The sequence below is a fragment of the Anser cygnoides genome, chromosome 28 (assembly GCF_040182565.1).
Source record: "Anser cygnoides isolate HZ-2024a breed goose chromosome 28, Taihu_goose_T2T_genome, whole genome shotgun sequence".
NCBI lineage: Eukaryota > Metazoa > Chordata > Aves > Anseriformes > Anatidae > Anser > Anser cygnoides.
In genome coordinates this window covers 1,746,863-1,764,275 of record NC_089900.1, presented here as the reverse complement: position 1 = coordinate 1,764,275, position 17,413 = coordinate 1,746,863, and the positions used below count along the sequence as shown (strand labels likewise).

Below are 17,413 nucleotides of genomic sequence, written 5' to 3'. Positions count from 1 at the left end.
GGGCTGTGGTGGCAGTGCCCAGAGCCCTGCAGCAGCCTGCGGTGGGCACTGCCCTGGGGCTGCTGCCACTGGACTGGGATGAGGGCAGGGAGGTGGGCAGAGGGCAAGGAGGTGGGAGAGCCATGCTCCGGGTCTGTGCTGGGGAAACGTCCAGCCCTGTCGGCCTCTGTCCTGGCCCAGAGCCCTGCAGACCTGGAGCAGGGCTGTCTGCAGAGGCCCCCATGGGATGTGGCAGGGTCAGGGCAGAGGCCAGGGGCTGGAGGAGGCTGCAAAGGCAGGAGGGCCATGGTGGGAAGGGACCCTGAGGGTCTCTTTGGGATTGTAACAGGGGGATCTTGACCCAGCCCTGAATGTGCACTGCCATGTGCGGTGCCTTGGCAGCACGGCTGTGGGAGCATGTGTGGGGCAGTGGGGCTGGGACGCTGCAAGGACAGGGTGCAGACAGGGGCCACAAAGCAGCCACCCACGAGTGACAGCAAGGATAGGCTCTGAAACAGAAATTTATGGTGGAGGTGGAGGTATGGTTTTAGCAAGGGCAGAGCTCACCTGGAAGTGGTGTTATCGAGAAAAGTCAAGAGCAAAGAGAAGAGCTTTTGCTGGAGCTAAGGCACAGATTTCTCACCCAGCTCGCCCAGGGCTCGTCCTGAGCAAGGCGGCCACGAGCCCTGCCTGCCCTCCTGCCTGCCCCGCGCCGTCAGGTGGCTGTAGCAGAGGGGACCCACAGCCAGCCCCTCGATGGGGCTCTGCCAGCCCCTCGCCCTCCCCTCTGCAGTGATGTCATTTCTGCCCAGGGGCTCTCTGATGCGCGGGATGATGTCATAGTGCCTGCCGGCCAGCCCTTCTGAGGGCCAGTCAGGCTGCTGCAGTGGCAGTGACCTCACTCCAGCCCCCTCCCCACGGCCTGCCTCTCCCCTTCCCCTCTCCCCTCTCTGGACCCCGGGGTGTCACGCAGTCGGTGTCACGCAGCAGCTTTCCAGTGGTGGCCTCCGTGGTGGTGTTGCCAGGGAGGACATCTGCCCCTGAGCCAAAAGGACCTACTACTGCCAAGATGCATTTGGTGTTTCAAGCTGTCACTGGCAGAGGTCTTGCAAAGTCTTTCTGCAGTTGTGCCCAGGGACCTTCACTCCATGGGTCCTGGGCTGGGGCTTTCGCTTCAGACGAACCTGCGTCGGTCGTGGCACAAGAAAGACGCCTCTTACAGCTGTGCTCTGCATCCTCCTTCATGCTAGGGCACCACTCGGTGTCCTTCGCTCTGCTCACACTGTTTGTCTTAGCTCATGGATGAACTGCATGAGATCTGCTTGAGTCTTCTGAGGCCCAATCCAAGGCCTCCTGCCTGCTGCACCTACAGCACAAGAACTATTACTTCTCCGTATTATGCAGATTGACCTGATGGGTCTGTTCATATTAATCCCTTTTAATTTCCCTAGTTGGAAGGGGACATATTCCCAGACTGGGGCAGGCTGCTGGGCTCTGCCACAGCCACTCAAATTCACCTGCTCTTGAGTCTTTCAGCCTGAGTTTATCGCAGATGGACCAACATGATTTTCTTGGGGGTCTCAATGGCCATTTCAAGTGTAGTTATCTCCAGGAATCCACTGGAACTTGGGCGTCACATTTGCTAACCCACAGTTGACTGGGACCTCCCCTGCTCATCTTCCACACACTCCAGAGACCTCCTAGACTATTTCCTCTCTGCTGTGTTGTCTTTCCGGCAGACATCTGGGAAGCTGAAGACCCCAACCAGACTGTATTTTCAGTGACCAAGTCAGTATCGGCCAGTGTGTGAGTGGCTCTAGGACACTGGATGCACTCCACACACTCCAGTCTTTGATTCAATAACCGGCAGTCCTCTAGCTCAGAAGTCACTGAGCACAAGCCAACATGTCAAAGCTCTTTTGTGTTTGTATAAAGCATTCCCATACTTCAAACTCACCTCTAGAAGAGTCCAAAACACTCCAGGCACCCACAATTGACATAAGCAATGGCAGCATTACTGCAGGCTGTTGCAAGGAGTCCCAGAAGTGCCTTTCCGTGATGACCAGCTCTGGAGAAGGCCTTGGGTTGCTTAGCTTGGATGGAATGCCAGTGGATATTGGAAAGCAAGACAAACAAGGCTTTGCACATCTCTGGGCCCCAAGGGCAGATGCCACTCACAGACCTTGCCTGGGTGACATGTGGCAGCGATAGCTCCTGCCGAGAGGCAAAAGCCCTCTCTCAACAGAAGGGATGAGGAACAAAGCCTTCATCCCATTTGACTGATCTCACTAATACCCAGGCGCAAAGCTGCCAGGCTGTTACCATGACTGTGGCAGTGTGCCGCTCTGTCAAGGAACTGGTAGCTTTTCAGGGGAATCCAGCCCTAGTGCTTATTCTGCAACTAAACGCTGCTTTTCTAACCCTGTCAGGCTTCTCATGCATACCACCTTTTCTTTGTGGTGTCTCCTTCCTAGGGAGGAATAACACCAAGCACCTGTACAGGCTGAGTAGAGGGGGAGGATCACCTCCCTTGGCCTGCTGGTGACACTGTTCCTAATGCACCCCAGGATCCCGTCGGCCTTCTTGGCCACAAGGGCACACTGCTGACTCATGCTCAGCCTGCTGTCCACCAGGACTCCCAGGTCCTTCTTTGCAGAGCTGCTTTCCAGCAGGCCATTCCCAGCCTGTACTGGTGCTGGGGGTTATTCCGCCCTAGGAAGGAGACAGGACCCTGCACTTGCCCTTGTTGAACTTCGTGGGGTTCCTCTCAGCCTATCTCTCCAGAATGTCCAGGTCCCTCTGTGGTATCAGCCACTCCTTCCAGCTTTGTGTCATCGGCAAAGTTTGTGAGGGTGCACTCTGTTACATCATTCACTTCATTGATGAGTAAGTTGAACAACAGAGAGGAACTTTGGCACATCCCGTAGCCCTGCACACCCTGGCAGGGCAATTCCTGCTGTGGGAATCAGTCAGTGCAGTGTTTAGAGAGGGCCAGCCAGTGTTTGCTTTGTCTGCTTCCAAGTGTGTTCCCCAGGAGGGACCCTGCTGCCTTCCAGGAGCTGTGAGCCCAGGAGCCCCAGGGACACATGAAGGGAGCCTGGTGGGGGGCAGAGCAAGGGAGGCCTTGGGCTGGGCCTGTGCTGCTGAGCTGGGCCGGGCTCCTGGGCCCAAGGGGAGCTCCTGGCAAGCGGGCAGCGCTGCAGAGAGCCAGCTCTGCCCAGGAGCAGCTCCTGTGCCCAGCGCAGCAGGGCTGGGGGCACTGCCTGCAGAGACAGAGTGGGTAAAGGCAGGCAGAGGTGGCAGGATGCACAGAGCTCGCTGGGGGAGAACACTTGCCAGCCCTGACCCCGGTAAGTCTCTGGCTGGAGGGCAATGCAGCCGCAGCTCCTGGAGGAAGGAGAAGCCGCGGGTGCAGGCAGGGGTGCCCAGGGCTGTGGTGCAGAGCAGGGTCCCTGCTGTGCCCCAGGGGCTGTGTGCCGGGGCAGGGCCTCTGCCGCCTGCCAGGCTCAGCACTCAGCCTGCGCGGGGAGCTGCCCAGGGCGCTGCGGGGAGAAGCTGCGGGTGGAAGGAGCCCCCCCGGCAGGGCAGGGTCCTGCTGCTGGTGGGAGGCTGCTGCCTGGGGCAGCCTGCTTACAGCTCCGCAGCGCAACTGGTATGTATCCAAGGGGACGTTGCAAGAGCAGGGATAATGATAGGAAATTCCTGCTGCACTCTTAGCTTTCCAGACTCTCTGCTTTTAGTTTTCTCTTCTTTGGCTCAGTGAGAATAGAAATAAAGGCTGTCACTTCAGGGTAGAGGCTTTGACTGCTAAGCCTCCACAAGGAGCATTAGAAGGACCCCAGCAAGTCCCTTTCCTGCCCCTCAGCCCACAGAAAGCTCCACCACCACATGTGCAGTGTCAGCAGGGTCTGTGTGACCTGGTCTCTAGGACGTGCCCCCAGCGAGCTGCCCCTGGGCAGAGCCCTGCTGCCAGGAGGTGTCTGCAGGGCAGAGCTGAGCACCCGGCAGGTGGGATGGGGGCTGTGACCTGCAGGCAGGAGGTGTGGGGACAGAGACCCAGCTGCAGGCAGGAATAGCTGCAGGCAGCAGAGCCATGGTCAGGGAGTGAGAGGGACCTGCTCCCAGAAACTCCATGGTAGGGGAATTTGGGCACCTCAGCACCATCCCTGCACTGCTGACACCTTCCATTATCTTGACTGCCATCCAGCAAAGCCTCTGTCCCCACAACTATGGGATCTCAGGCTGCATTGTCCCCTTGGCAGCAGGACCCTCAGAAGAGAGAACCCCCCAAGTGCTCATCTCTCACTCCATTTCCTGCCTCCCTCACTAGGAACCCTGGACCTTTTCTCTGTGTTTCCCCTCCCATCCATCCTGCCCTTGCTATTCCCCTCAGACTCCCGGGGCAGTGGGTTTAAAGGTAGAGCTCAAACAGCAGAATAGTGAGTCCTGCTCTGGAGGTGCATCCCTGGGAGCAAAGTGCCCAAGCCGACTCTAGCCAAAATGGCTCTGGTCACTGCAGTGCCTAGTGCTGGGAAATAAGCTGGCTCTGTTGAGGTCACTCTGGTTTACGGACATCCAGCGGTGTCCCTGGGGTTATCCTGCTGGAGGATGTTGAACAGCCCCTCTGTATTACAGGTGCACAGCATCTGAACCAAACTATGAGTTTCAGAATGGGTCACCAGCTTTCCCAGGTACCCGCTGCTGCAGAGCAGTGCTGAGTCCGATGGAGCTCATGGGCAGAGGCCGTGGCTCCAAACAGTGCTCAGCCAGCACAAACCAGAGCTTCAGCCAGGAAGGAGAATGAAGCTGCTGCTGAGAAAGCGCGTATTTGTGGAGGCGGGTGAGAAAGGAAGGGTGTTGCTGAAAGGACAGAGATTTTCTCAGAGACCTCTGCCCTAAATTCTCTATGTCCTTTTGTCTTTGGACAGGTCCCAAGGCCAAGAGGCATCAGATGTCGAACAGCAGCTCCATCACCGAGTTCCTCCTCCTGCCATTCGCAGACACGCGGGAGCTGCAGCTCCTGCACTTCGCGCTCTTCCTGGGCATCTACCTGGCTGCCCTCCTGGGCAACGGCCTCATCCTCACCGCCGTAGCCTGCGACCACCGCCTCCACACCCCCATGTACTTCTTCCTCCTCAACCTCGCCGTCCTCGACCTGGGCTGCATCTCCACCACTCTCCCCAAAGCCATGGTCAATTCCCTCTGGGACACCAGGGCCATTTCCTATGCAGGTTGTGCTGCACAGGTCTTTATTTTTCTCTTTCTGATGTCAGCAGAGTATTCAATTCTCACCATCATGTCCTATGACCGCTACGTTGCCATCTGCAAGCCCCTGCACTACGGGAGCCTCCTGGGCAGCAGAGCTTGTGCACAGATGGCAGCAGCTGCCTGGGGCAGTGGCTTTCTCAATGCTGTCCTGCACACTGCCAATACATTTTCCCTGCCCCTCTGCCAAGGCAATGCTGTGGACCAGTTCTTTTGTGAAATCCCCCAGATCCTGCAGATATCCTGTGCACACTCCTACCTGAAGAGTTTTTGGGTAGTTGTGACTGATGTCTGTTTAGCATCTGGCTGTTTTGTTTTCATTGTTTTTTCCTATGTGCAGATTTTCAGGGCTGTGCTGAGGATGCCCTCTGAGCAGGGCCGGCACAAAGTCTTTTCCACGTGCCTCCCCCACCTCTTTGTGGTCTCCCTGTTTATCAGCACATGCTTTTTTGCTTCCCTGAAGCCCCCCTCCATCTCCTCCCCATCCCTGAACCTGGTGGTGGCAGTTCTGTACTCGGTGATACCTCCAACATCGAACCCCCTCATCTACAGCATGAGGAACCAGGAGCTCAAGTGGGCTATTAGGAAAGTGATTACATGGATGTTTCTGAATAGAGACAAACTTCCCCTCTTTTTCCAGAAATGACTTAACTTGGTACCTCCCCTCAGGCCTGGTCCTTCTTTCATTATCATTATTGTTATTCTTATCTTTGGTATCATTTGCATTTATTATGCTCTTAGAGTAATATTTCTTTTTCATCCTACTTCTGCTGAGGATCGACACTGCTTTGTTTGCTCTTGAGGCTCTGTAAATTTGTGTCTAACAGAAGGTCAGAGCTGACTCTTCCATAGCATCTGCAAAATAAAACGGGATCTCCACAGTGCACTGTCTGAAGCCTTGGCTCTTTTTTCAAGGTGGTTGCCAAGCTTTCCAGAAGCTTGTGCCACTTTCCATCACCTATCAGACGCTTTCCATCCACTGTCAGTGGTCATGGTCATCCAGAGAGGTCCCAGATGACTGGCGACTTCCTAATGTGAAGCCCATCTACAAGAAGGTTTGTAAGGAGGACCCAGGGAATTACAGGCCTGTCAGCCTCACCTCCGCACCAGGAAAGGTGATGGAACAGATCATCTTGAATGCAATCACAGAACGTATGTGGGACAACCTGGGGATGAAGCCCAGTCAGCATGGGTTCATGAAAGGCAAGTCCTGCCTGACCAACCTCATCTCCTTCTATGTCTGGGTGACTTGCATGGTGGATGAGGGTAATCATGTTGATGTAGTCCACCTAGACTTCAGCAAGGCCTTTAACATGGTCTCCCATAGCATTCTCGTGGAGAAGTTAGCAGCCCATGGCTTGGACAGGTACACTCTTTGCTGGGTTAAAACTGGCGGGAATGCCAGGCCCAGAGAGTAGTGGTGAACGGAGTGAAATCCAGCTGGTGACCTGTCACTAGTGGTGTTCCCCAGGGGTTGGTGTTGGGGCCCATCCTCTTTAACAGCGTTATTGATGATTTGGATGAGGGAATTGAGTGCACCCTCAGTAAGTCTGCAGATGACAACAAGTTGGGGGGAAGTGTCGATTTGCTGGAGGATAGGAAGGCTCTGCAGGGGGACCTGGACATGTTGGATCAATAGGCAGAGGCCAATGGGATGAGGTTCACCACGGCTAAGTGCCGCGTCCTGCCCTGTGGCCACAACAACCCCATGCAGTGCTACAGGCTTGGGGCAGACTGGCTGGAAAGCTGTGCAGAGGAAAAGGTTGGATGTAGTACTTAGGGATCTGGTTTAGTGGAGGATATTGGTGGTAGGGGGATGGTTGGACCAGATGATCTTGGAGGTCTTTTCCAACCTTAATAATTCTATGATTCTGTGCTTCTTACGATATAGAGCCACAAGTCCACGGTTTCCTGGTGCTTCACCAAGCCTGAGGAAGTGGCTGAGGAAGAACTGGTGCCCTATATTCTCCAGCCCTTGAGGCAACCATCTTTCTAGTTGGGTGCCATCGAAAGCAATGCCTGTGCCCTGTGTCAGGGCTTTGACTGATGGAAATATGGCCCAGCAGCCACAGCAGTTTGCTGTTGTTCCTCTGGCTGTGTCCAGCACATGGCCGTGAGACAGACTCCCCCAGTCTGTGTGCTGAACCTGAGCCCAAAAGTCCTCAGCAAGTCCGCAGCTTGGGTCCTCCCCAAGGACTGGAGTGCAGTTGTGACCACAGGAAGGACGAACCCTCTCCTTGGGCCTGTCCATGGCTGGATGCCTTTGCACGCTCCACAGGAAAAGGGAGCATATTGATAACATGCTAACTCCCCTTTCACCATCTCTGAGGCTGTGGGAACGTCAGAAAATGTCCCTCAGTCCTAAGATCCAGCAAAGCCCAGCTTCTTCTTTCATCAGGAACCTGCAGAAATTCTCTCAGAATTTCCAAGACTCTTGTGCACACAGGCAAATACACACAGGGCATGGACACAGCCGACCACACACAGAGCAACTCCAACAGGGAACAGCACCTTCACAGCCACCACACCACCAGCAGCACACACAGAGCCATGAGCAACACACCTGGCCCCATCCCATTCCCCACCTCAGCCTGGTCTGCTCTGAAGGTCACCAGTGCTCCACGCATCCCCAGCAGCAATTACCCATGGGTGCAGACGCACACATGGCTATGTGGTTCCATAATTGTATGATTCACTCCTAACACACCCAGGAGTGAGCACACTCACACAGCAAATAGCCAGCAACAGAGGTGAATAAGAAGGCAGGACAGTGATCAGGCTCAGGGCCTGAGCAGACCAGCCCTGACCAGCCCCATATCCACATGCAGCTGGCCCCTTGCATCCCTCTCCCCTCCTCTTCCACAGGATTCTTCCTCCTCGAGACACTTTAATCACTTCCTTTCTTACATGCAGTGCCCTGCTCAATTACCAGTTCTCACCAATCGCATTTTCCCCCACTGATCCCTAGTTTGCTATACCTGTACCCGCATTTGGTAATTCAGATACCATTGCCTACATCATCTGGGCCTCTAACAGGCAGGAGAGGTCGACATGTCACAGATTTGCTCTGTGGCAGGAGTGAGGGGTGGCATGAACAGTCCCAAGCAGGCAGTGTTTTATGGCAACTGGACTCCATACAGGACAGAAAATCGTCGTTTTATGGCTGTAGGCCCGAGTATTGCCTCCATTTTTTTTAACCATTTCAAACATTTCACTTCAATCAGCACACTTCAATCAACTGAAATGACTGAACAGTTCTAATACAATGTTTGAATTGTCCCATGACATTTTTTTTTCTTGAATGTTTATTACAGCAAAAGAAAAAAATACCAATCTTCCCCTGTACTTGCATTGCCAGAACTCTGTCTCTTATGCACCGCACTTCATCTCCCCAGTCTTTCTGATATTTCCACCTGGCTTTATGAAACAGACCATGTTGGAAGTCACTTTTCCAGCAGACTCTCTAGACATGTGCAGTTTCCATTCTTCTCCAGATTCTCCTCCCCTCACTCTTTGATCATTCAGATACCTCTCACCTACACAGTTGGTTCTCAGAACTTGAGGGATCTCAAGCTTGCCCATATTTCAGTTTTCGATCTCATCATCCCTACAGCCAACTCTGTAATTGCATTTCTATTCATTATTTCCTACCTATGTCAAACATTTATGTATAGTCATCCCTTGTGGAAGGTGCACCTCATTGGAGGCAACTTGGATTTGGCTCACAGTTGGGGATTGTGGGGTTTGCTTCTTTGTTGTAAAATGTTAATAACAACGACATCAAAAACTGTGCCTGTGAGCAGCCAGTTTTCAGAGGAAAAGAGGTGGGACTTGGTGCAAAGTAGCTATAACAACTGTGGACTTAACTGCTATAACAGCTCTGGACTATAACAACTATAACAGCTACAACAGCTGTGAACTTAAGTGGAGAAGTTTGGTGTAAGGCAAAGTGATGCAAGTCCCAGGTGCCTGATGAGGGAAGTGCTGGGGATGGAGAGGTGAGCAGCAAGGTCGTCCATAGGTTGTCCATACAGCAGCAAGGTTGTCCATACAGTGCAGGACTTCAAGGGACTGCTTTTCCACTTATACAGATCTCCTTAGGAGGCACATTGGATCCATGACAACTAGAGAATGATGCTATCAGTTCTTCTGAAAACTCTAAACTAATGGAAACTAACCTTAAATAAGGAAAATGCTCTTAGTGAAGTGGTCATTGAAAACTTCCTCTTTAAACTGCATTCTTGAAACCTCACTAATTAATTGTACAAGTCTGGAAGACTGAATGAAAATGACTGAATTGTAATGAGCCCCATGGTGCATTTGGTGCTGAGACCATAAACTTCAGGTAGTGAGAGGAGAATGATGTAACTGCAGGAGAAGTTCAAGTCAGAAGGAAACCTTGAAGTGTCTAGGAATATTAATGGGCCCCAGTGAGGGTCATTACTGACAAAGCATCCCCATGGACTTGTTAGAGCAGATAATTGGAGGCCATGATTGCAGGTAGGCAAAGGCACTGGGCAGGACACTCTGATGCTGAGTAAAGGCCTTGGTTTGTTTGGTGAAGCACAAAGGCCAAGCCCGGGCCCCGAGCCCCTGGGAAGGGAGGTTCTGTCACTCACCCATGGCTCAGGGCTCCTCCTGGGGCAGTGGGATGTGGGGTGTGTGATGCTGTGTGAAGGACAATGCTATGACACCTCCTGGCCTCCTCACTGGGTTGCAAGGAGGCAACAAGGCCCCAGTGTCATGAGCACAGTATGTCTCCTCATGAGCCTCAGTAGCAGAGACAACTGCCATCGGCAGGGGGACAAAGACCTTGGATATGCTGGGGCCTTCCAGCCTTGCCAGTGCTCTCGGTCTTCTCCACCACAGGCTGTCCTGCCCTGTCCTATCACTTCCCCCTTTTCCCTGCAGGCTGTAGGCACCCACCTTGCTTCTCCACCTTGCTCTCATCCAGGCATTTCCTTACTTTCACTGATGTCTCCCCACCCTCCACGGCAGTTGCTTGAAACACAATAGCATGGGCTGACCACAGGCTCCTTCTGGGTGACCTCTGACACCACAGCACTACCCTTTCAGTGACATTTCCTCCTCCTCATGCCCAGTCTTAAACTTCCAAGCAGCACATTGCAGCAGCTTTTACTCTCCTGCTGTTTCCCACCACCAGAGAAAGCTCCATCATCCACAAACCGCTTTTTTAGCAGATGTCCCAAGCCATCAGCCTTCTGGAGCCCTATGGCCTGACCAGACAGAAGAAACCTCACCATGATCTTCCAAGCCATATGCCTGCTGCTGGCCTTCCAGCTTCTCAGGTAGACGTGACCAAGTTGTGTGCCTGTTGCTGGCCCACCATGTGCTCAGGCAGAAGGGATGTTATAACTCACACCAAGGCCTCTTCCTGCATGGGGTTTATCAGGCTCTCAGACAGAGGGCATCTCACAATCAGTGTGCTAAGCAGGTGCCTTCTGCTGCCTTATCAGGGATGCTGGCAGGTGTAAGCGGAAAAGCACAGGTCTCAGCCAGGAGGCAAGGGCTGACACATCAGCTGCTTCAGGTAGCAGTCACCTCATAGGCCCTGTCCCCAGCCATGTTACTACTGCTGGCCTGTCAGCTCCAGAGTCAGAGGTGACCAGATGCTTCCTACTGGATTTTAAGTTTCTGAGGCACAACAGACCACATAAGAACACATTCACCCAGCACCCACTTGTGGGCCAGGACATGAGGACACAAAAAGTAAGCTTTTTAAATGAAATTTATTAATCAAATTTTTTAACACTTCTTTAAATACGGAAACATTCTTCACAGGTTTTACTGTGTTCATAGTAAGACACGATGTATCTCTACCTCTGCCTCTCTCTCTTTTCTTCTTCCTCTCCCTATTATGTCTTCAGAGAGCTCTCCAATGGAAAGAGTCATTGAATCACAAAATAACTCATGTTGGAAGAGACCCCTGAATGTCATCCTCTTCAACTGTCCTGCTCAAGGCAGACTAAACTAGATGCGGTTGGTCAAGGGCTCCTCTGTGCTTGGCACCATCCAGAAAGGATCTGAAAGTGTGCTCCATCCTGTAATTCAGAGAGTTAATAATGACATTCAACAGTGCTGGCCCAAGTACTGATCACTGAGGGATGGTGCTAGGAATTGCCTGACAGGCGAACTTTCCGTCACAGATGACAACTGGGCCTGAGTGTCCAGCCAAATTCCCACCCACAGCCTCATCCATTTGTTAAGTCCACATAGCACCAATCAGGCTGTAAGTAGTCTCCAGGAGACAATGTCAACAGCCTTGCTAAAGTGCAGGTAGACAGCGTCCCTTTCTTTTCCCTCACCTATGGGTTCTGCAATCCCATTTTTGTCCTTCAAGTGCCCGGAGGTAGCTGTGGAAAAACTTGCCCCATCACCTTCCCAGGGATGGAGGTGAGGCTGACCAGCCTTAATTCTTCCCACCCTCTTTTTTCCTCTTCTGGAAGGCAGATCTGATGTCATTCCAAGTCTCCAGAAAGCTCTCTGATCCCCCTGGCACATTTCTGACACAGTCCAGGAAGGCAGGGGAGGGTGGTGCAGGAGACAGGCAAGAACACACAAGTCCTACCCTTGTACACCCAAAGGCAGGGCATTGCAGTGGTTGTGGTGTCCCTCTGGCTCCTGCTGCCTCTCCCACAGGCTGGGAGGCACCTGAGCCCTGTGGTGCATTGCCCTGCTCTGCACTTGTCTGAGATACCGTACGGCATGAGGAATGGACACAGGGAGAGGGCATTTGTGCTCACTCAGGTTCACCTCACATGCACAGGCATACAATGTGCACACTGAAGCCTCATCTGTACAGGGCACACATATGGACTTCTGACTTCTCCATTAAGTGTCCCTCTGTGGAGGAACAAACAACCTCTCTGAGCTGGGCTGAGAGCCAAAAAAGTCACCCAAGAAGTAACCAGGACAATATCCACCCCTTATTCTCTACTGTTTATATAATGGCAGGTTCAGGACTTTCCAATACGTCTTCATTAATCAACACCCTGCAATTAAAACACAGATTTCATACCCTTAGTCTATGGGCCTACTCAGTGAAATGCCCATAAAATGTTCAATGCATCCATTTAGTCCAAGAATTTGGTTCTATCTGTTGTTGTGGCCCCACAGGACAGGAGAAGACATATGTTACATGGAGTGAGAGGTCACCAATGCCAGCTTAGCTCAGGTCACTGCTGCACTTGCACTGCTTCTTCTGAGGCTCGTCTGCCATTGATTCGAGTGTTTCCTGCTATGGAACATGGCTGTGAGGTGCTTATCTGCCTGCTGGGTTAAACCACAGCACAGACCAGGCCGCAGAATCTGACATTGCAATGAACTCCTGCCGTCACCTCAGCTCCAGCCTGGGCTCGTCCACTGGCCACAGTCCCTTAGAGCTGTACCTGCTCTGACACAGCCGTATCCATGAACCACAGTCCCTTCAGAGCTCTACCTACTGTGTCGTGGACTTACCAACCGCCACAGACGCTTGCGGGTGTGCCTTCAGAGGTGTGGACTTATCCACATGCCACATTCTCTTCAGAGATGTACATGCTCTAGTGAGTCCTTTTCCATTTCAGAAGGGTAATGTGGAGGTCAGGGCTGCATTGTAGAGATTCAATGCAGAGATGAAGCAAACAAAGGTGGGTCTGGGACATATTGGCTGATAGAGGACCATTAGGATTGGGCTTTGGAAGAAGCCCGATGTGTTGTGGGGAAACCACAGGTATCGGTAAATCCTCAGGAAGACAAAGTGTTTGAAGCCAAATCTAGTGAGGATGGAGAGAAATCAGGAGAACTTGTGCAGTCGAGGGGACAGAGTGAGCTGGGAATGTGAATGTGTGGTAAAAGTCTGCAGGGATGCAAGTACAGGTACAGGAAAAATTGGGAGAAGCTGCGGAGAGGGATGACAAAGGGCTATAGTGGGGTTGGAGCCCCCCCAATGAAACCGGTGTCCTTAGGGCTACAGCTGCAGCCTCTTCCACTGAGGCCCCACAGAGCCTGGCAAGTGTCCTACCAGTGTCCTGCACTCGGAATTGCACACCCCCACATCCCATTGCCCCTGCCAGAGCCCCGAGCAGCCAAGGAAGTACAGGATCCCCCTTCCCAGGGGATGCGCTCAGGCCTTGGCCATCCCCCTTGGTGAAACACATCAAGGGCTTTTAGAGAAACTTCTCCATTTGATTTTCCACTTGTAACCAGTGCCTCTTATTTTCTCCTTCACCATCTCCCAGAGACTGGCACCTTGTCTGGTTATTTCTCTTGTGGTCTCTTCTGGGATGGCCCTCATCGGGGTTGGCCAACACCCTCAAACATCTGGGGGCTTGCTTCTGTCCTTTACTTCTTCAGACTTGCTTCAGGATCTGCAGTTCAGGAACTTGGCAGCAGAGGGCGAATCAACATGCAAAACTCCCTCACAAGCCAAGGCTCCGGACACAATTCTCCCGAAGTCTTCAGTTCTTATGGGGTTAATTAGGGAGATGCCAGGAGTCTCCTTAAATGGAGAGACTTCAAGAATAATAATAATGAAAGGTATAGGAAAACATTTCTTCTTTCTGCTGTTTCTTTACTTGTCTGCCTACAGATAAAGTGATATCAACAATCTCCAACTGATATTGGTCCTGAATGTCTCCTAAGGGACTCTGAGCCCGTGGGGAAATCAAGACCCTTTCTGCCAGGCACCCTATGCACAGTCTTCATCCCTACCCCTCAGCCCCACTCTTTCCCTTATCAGCCACCTGGGACTGACAGCAGGTGTGATAAGCTCTGAGATTTTTCATGAGCATTGCATTGGAATGTTTTCCAGCCCCTTGGCACCAATTCCCAGCTGCTTTCCTTGGAGAATGAGCTACATGCAGGCACTGAAGGTAATGTCTTAATCGACAGCAATGAAAGATAAAAGGCACAGTCTGGTCAAATATAAAAGACACTCTTCAGCTCTATATTATGCCCATATTTCCTCTACTTAGTCCAATTTCCACAACGGAGAACCAGAGAGACATGAAAAATATCTTTTTTTGTGAGTGTCAAGCACACAATTCAAGGCCACCAAAACCACTCCTTTCCCAGGACTTCATTTCCTGATATTTGCTTTTTGGACTCAGAGAGTCACGTGCTGAAATCCTGAGCTCTCTTGATTTATGGAGGGAAGCCAAGAGACAAAACAAATGAAATGCACTAACTTTCAGAATATTTAGGCTTGTCTATGAATTCTTATCCAAGTTTGCACCCATGTTCCCAAACATGTTCATTCCCAAAACTTTGAATGGTGAAACTGTGTTCTCAGGACATGCGTGTATTGGCACATTGCACATCTCCATCTCAGATCTAAACGGAGCAGAGAGCAATGAAGGTTAGAGGGGATGGATAGATCCTGCCTTTAGCTCTTTGCTGTCGACCAATGGCCACACGTGCTAGGACTTCCCTTTCATCCTTCCTCTTTATGAGCTGGCCAAATCTTTAGGGGGTGTACAGTTGCATAACACCATGGCTCTCCAAGTGCCAGACTGCAAGCAATACCCAGAAACCCAGAGCACAGCCTTAGAAAGAGGCCCAGAGCACAGCTGAGGAAGGCAAATGTGACTCCTATCTTGCACGAAGGCAAGACAGAGGTCCCAGGGAACTAGAGGCCAGACAGCCTTTCCTCAGATCCTGGGAAGGGGATGGAGCAGCTAATCCTGGCAAATGTTTCCAAGCACATGGAGGACAACAAAGTGATCAGGAGTGGTCAGCATGGATTCACCAAGGGTCTCTTGTGACTTTAACAACTTGATAGCCTTCTCCAATGAAAAGACTGCCTTGGTAAATGAGGGGAGAGCAGGGGATGCTGTCTGCCTTGTCTTCCGAAAGCCTTTTCACATGTCTCCCATAAGATCCTGGTAGAGAGGCTGATGAAGTACCAGAGGCAATGGCCACTAGCTGACCCTATGAAACATTTCTTTACTGTAGGTGACTGATGACCATTGCCCAGAGAGATACTGCAGCCTTTTTCCTGGGAGATATTCTAAACACTGCTGGACCCTGTCCTGGCCAACCTGCTCCAGCTGACCCTGCTTGAGTAGGAAGCACTTGAACCAGACAGTCTCCAGAGGCCTCTTCCAATCCTCATTATTCTGTGATTCTGTAATGCCCAGCAGTGTTTCTGAGAAATTGTCTGTGGTACCCCCATCCTCGATGGAGTCCTGGAGCCCATGGATCAGAGCCGCATTTTGAGGATGAACATGGTCACTGTGCAGTGCTGAGGACAGGTCCGGCCAGGGATTACAAAGGCCAGCAAAGCCGCAAGACACGGAAGTGCCCACTAACCCTACCTCCACTGTGCAGCCCCGTTCCCTGACAGGACCTAGGGTCACAAAGGACTTCTGGAGCTCTCTAGCACTGTGGTCTGCTCTGAGCAGAGACAACTTAACTGAGAGATCAGATTAGTCAGTACTTTCTCCTGACCAAGCTTTAATTCACATTCACGGTGATTTATTTTCTCCTGAAAACCATTCGAAATTTCTCTTTCGGCCCCTTTCACCTTTTTTTTTTTTTTTTCCTCTTGGTCTTTTGTCTTTTCCCCCACATCCCTGCCACCAGGACAGATTACCTCACCCACTTTGACCAAGCCTAACTGTACGAGGTGTGGCTGGGATTGAGTTAACATTCTTATAACAGCTCATATAGTGCTGTGCTTTCCATATCTTCACGAAGGGCAAGAAGGAGGACCCATGAGCCTATAGGCTGGGCAGCCTCACCTCCATCCCTCTGAAAGTGATGGAGAAGTTCTTCCTGGCAACCATTTACAGGCAAAGAAAGGACGTGAAAGTCATCAGCAGTAGTCAGCATGGATTCACCAAAGGGAAGTCATGCTTGAACAACTTGAAAACCTCCTATGATGAAATGACTGGTACCTCCAGGATTCTGTGAAATGGTGTGATCTTGGACTAATGCTCCCGTGAGAGCTTCTCCTTGCCGTTTCATGCAACAACGAGCCAATCAGGATCTTGGGCTGAGGGTCCCATGTGCACAGGAATGGGCAACAGTTTCTTAAGTTCTCCTCTGCCTGCTGCCATTTTCTCTGGGGATCACAGAGGATGATCTCCCTTCAGAAGACCCATGAGAGGCTCTGTCCCCCCTATGGTCATGGCTGGACTCCAGTGATCCAGCTCGACCACAGCTGAGGAGCTTTGTCTGGGGGAGACTTTTGGGGTAAGGCCTGGCACATGGAGTGGGAGAGACTGTCTCAAGGATGTGTGCTGGGCATGGGGACTGAAGGGATATCTGTGAACTACCATGGGGTATGGGTTATTGTTCTTTCAGTATAGCTCCTGACACAGGGTCCCATCCTTCCTTTTGATGACACCCTTCTGGAGGAATGAAGGCACCGAAGTTTAGAGCAGGAGACACTAGTAGAGCACCAAGTCAAAAGGGACTTCACTATAAGTGTACTTCAGGGTACCCGCAGCCTGGGCATTGTCTTGGATTAACAGAACATCAGTATTTTTCTCTGTGAGAAAAATTCCAGCCCAGGTCAGCCCTTCCCTGACCTCTCCCCATCCCTCCTCCAGGAGCACCAGCTCTGCTGCTCCTGGCCTCCTCCTAGTGCTCCTCAGAGGACCCTGAGGTGGCAGTGCTGCTCTGCAGGAAGAGGGGGCAGTGGTGCCTGGGTACAGGGAGTTATTTCATACTGGCTAAGACGGTCAAGGTGGGAAGCAGCCACAAGTGGGAGCTGAGTCCAGCCCTCATTCTGCAACACATCTCCCTATGACCCCCAAGCCTTGAGCCCATGGAGAACCAAGCACAGCAACAGCCCATGGAGAGTGTAATTCCTGGAACCAATTCCTGCTTTCATAGGGAAGAAGAGCCCAGCCTTCAGTTGCTGCAATGAAGAGACGCCCTTTTATTAGAGAGATGCTTCTCAGGAAGCCAGATCCTTCTCCTTCTTCATTGGCCTTGATGTCTGCAGTCTTGTTTCATTACATTTCTCACTCCTGTCTCACAGAGGCAGCACAATGTTCTCTGGCCTCTCTTCAACATTTTATCACAGAGGCGCAACCAGCATCAGTCATTGGCTCAGCTTTGGCCAGTGGTTGTTACTTTTTTTGAGATGGCTGGAACTGGCTCTTATCTGACTTGAGGCAGCTCTTGGTCTCTTCTCACAGAAGCCACCCCTGCAGCCCCA

At 51.8% G+C, this 17,413-nt stretch overlaps 1 protein-coding gene across 1 annotated transcript; it reads left to right on the top strand.

Moving 5' to 3' along the window:
• The first annotated feature begins 4,930 nt into the window (after positions 1-4,930).
• LOC136787079 (olfactory receptor 14C36-like) lies at positions 4,931-5,890 on the top strand. The gene has a single exon (XM_066984204.1). The coding sequence runs from the start codon at positions 4,931-4,933 to the stop codon at positions 5,888-5,890; it is 960 nt and encodes a 319-aa protein (XP_066840305.1).
• Positions 5,891-17,413: the final 11,523 nt, after the last annotated feature.

Bases quoted from the DNA above. Each gene is read 5' to 3' on its own strand.
- LOC136787079 (XM_066984204.1), top strand. From the start codon at position 4,931: ATGTCGAACAGCAGCTCCATCACCGAGTTCCTCCTCCTGCCATTCGCA.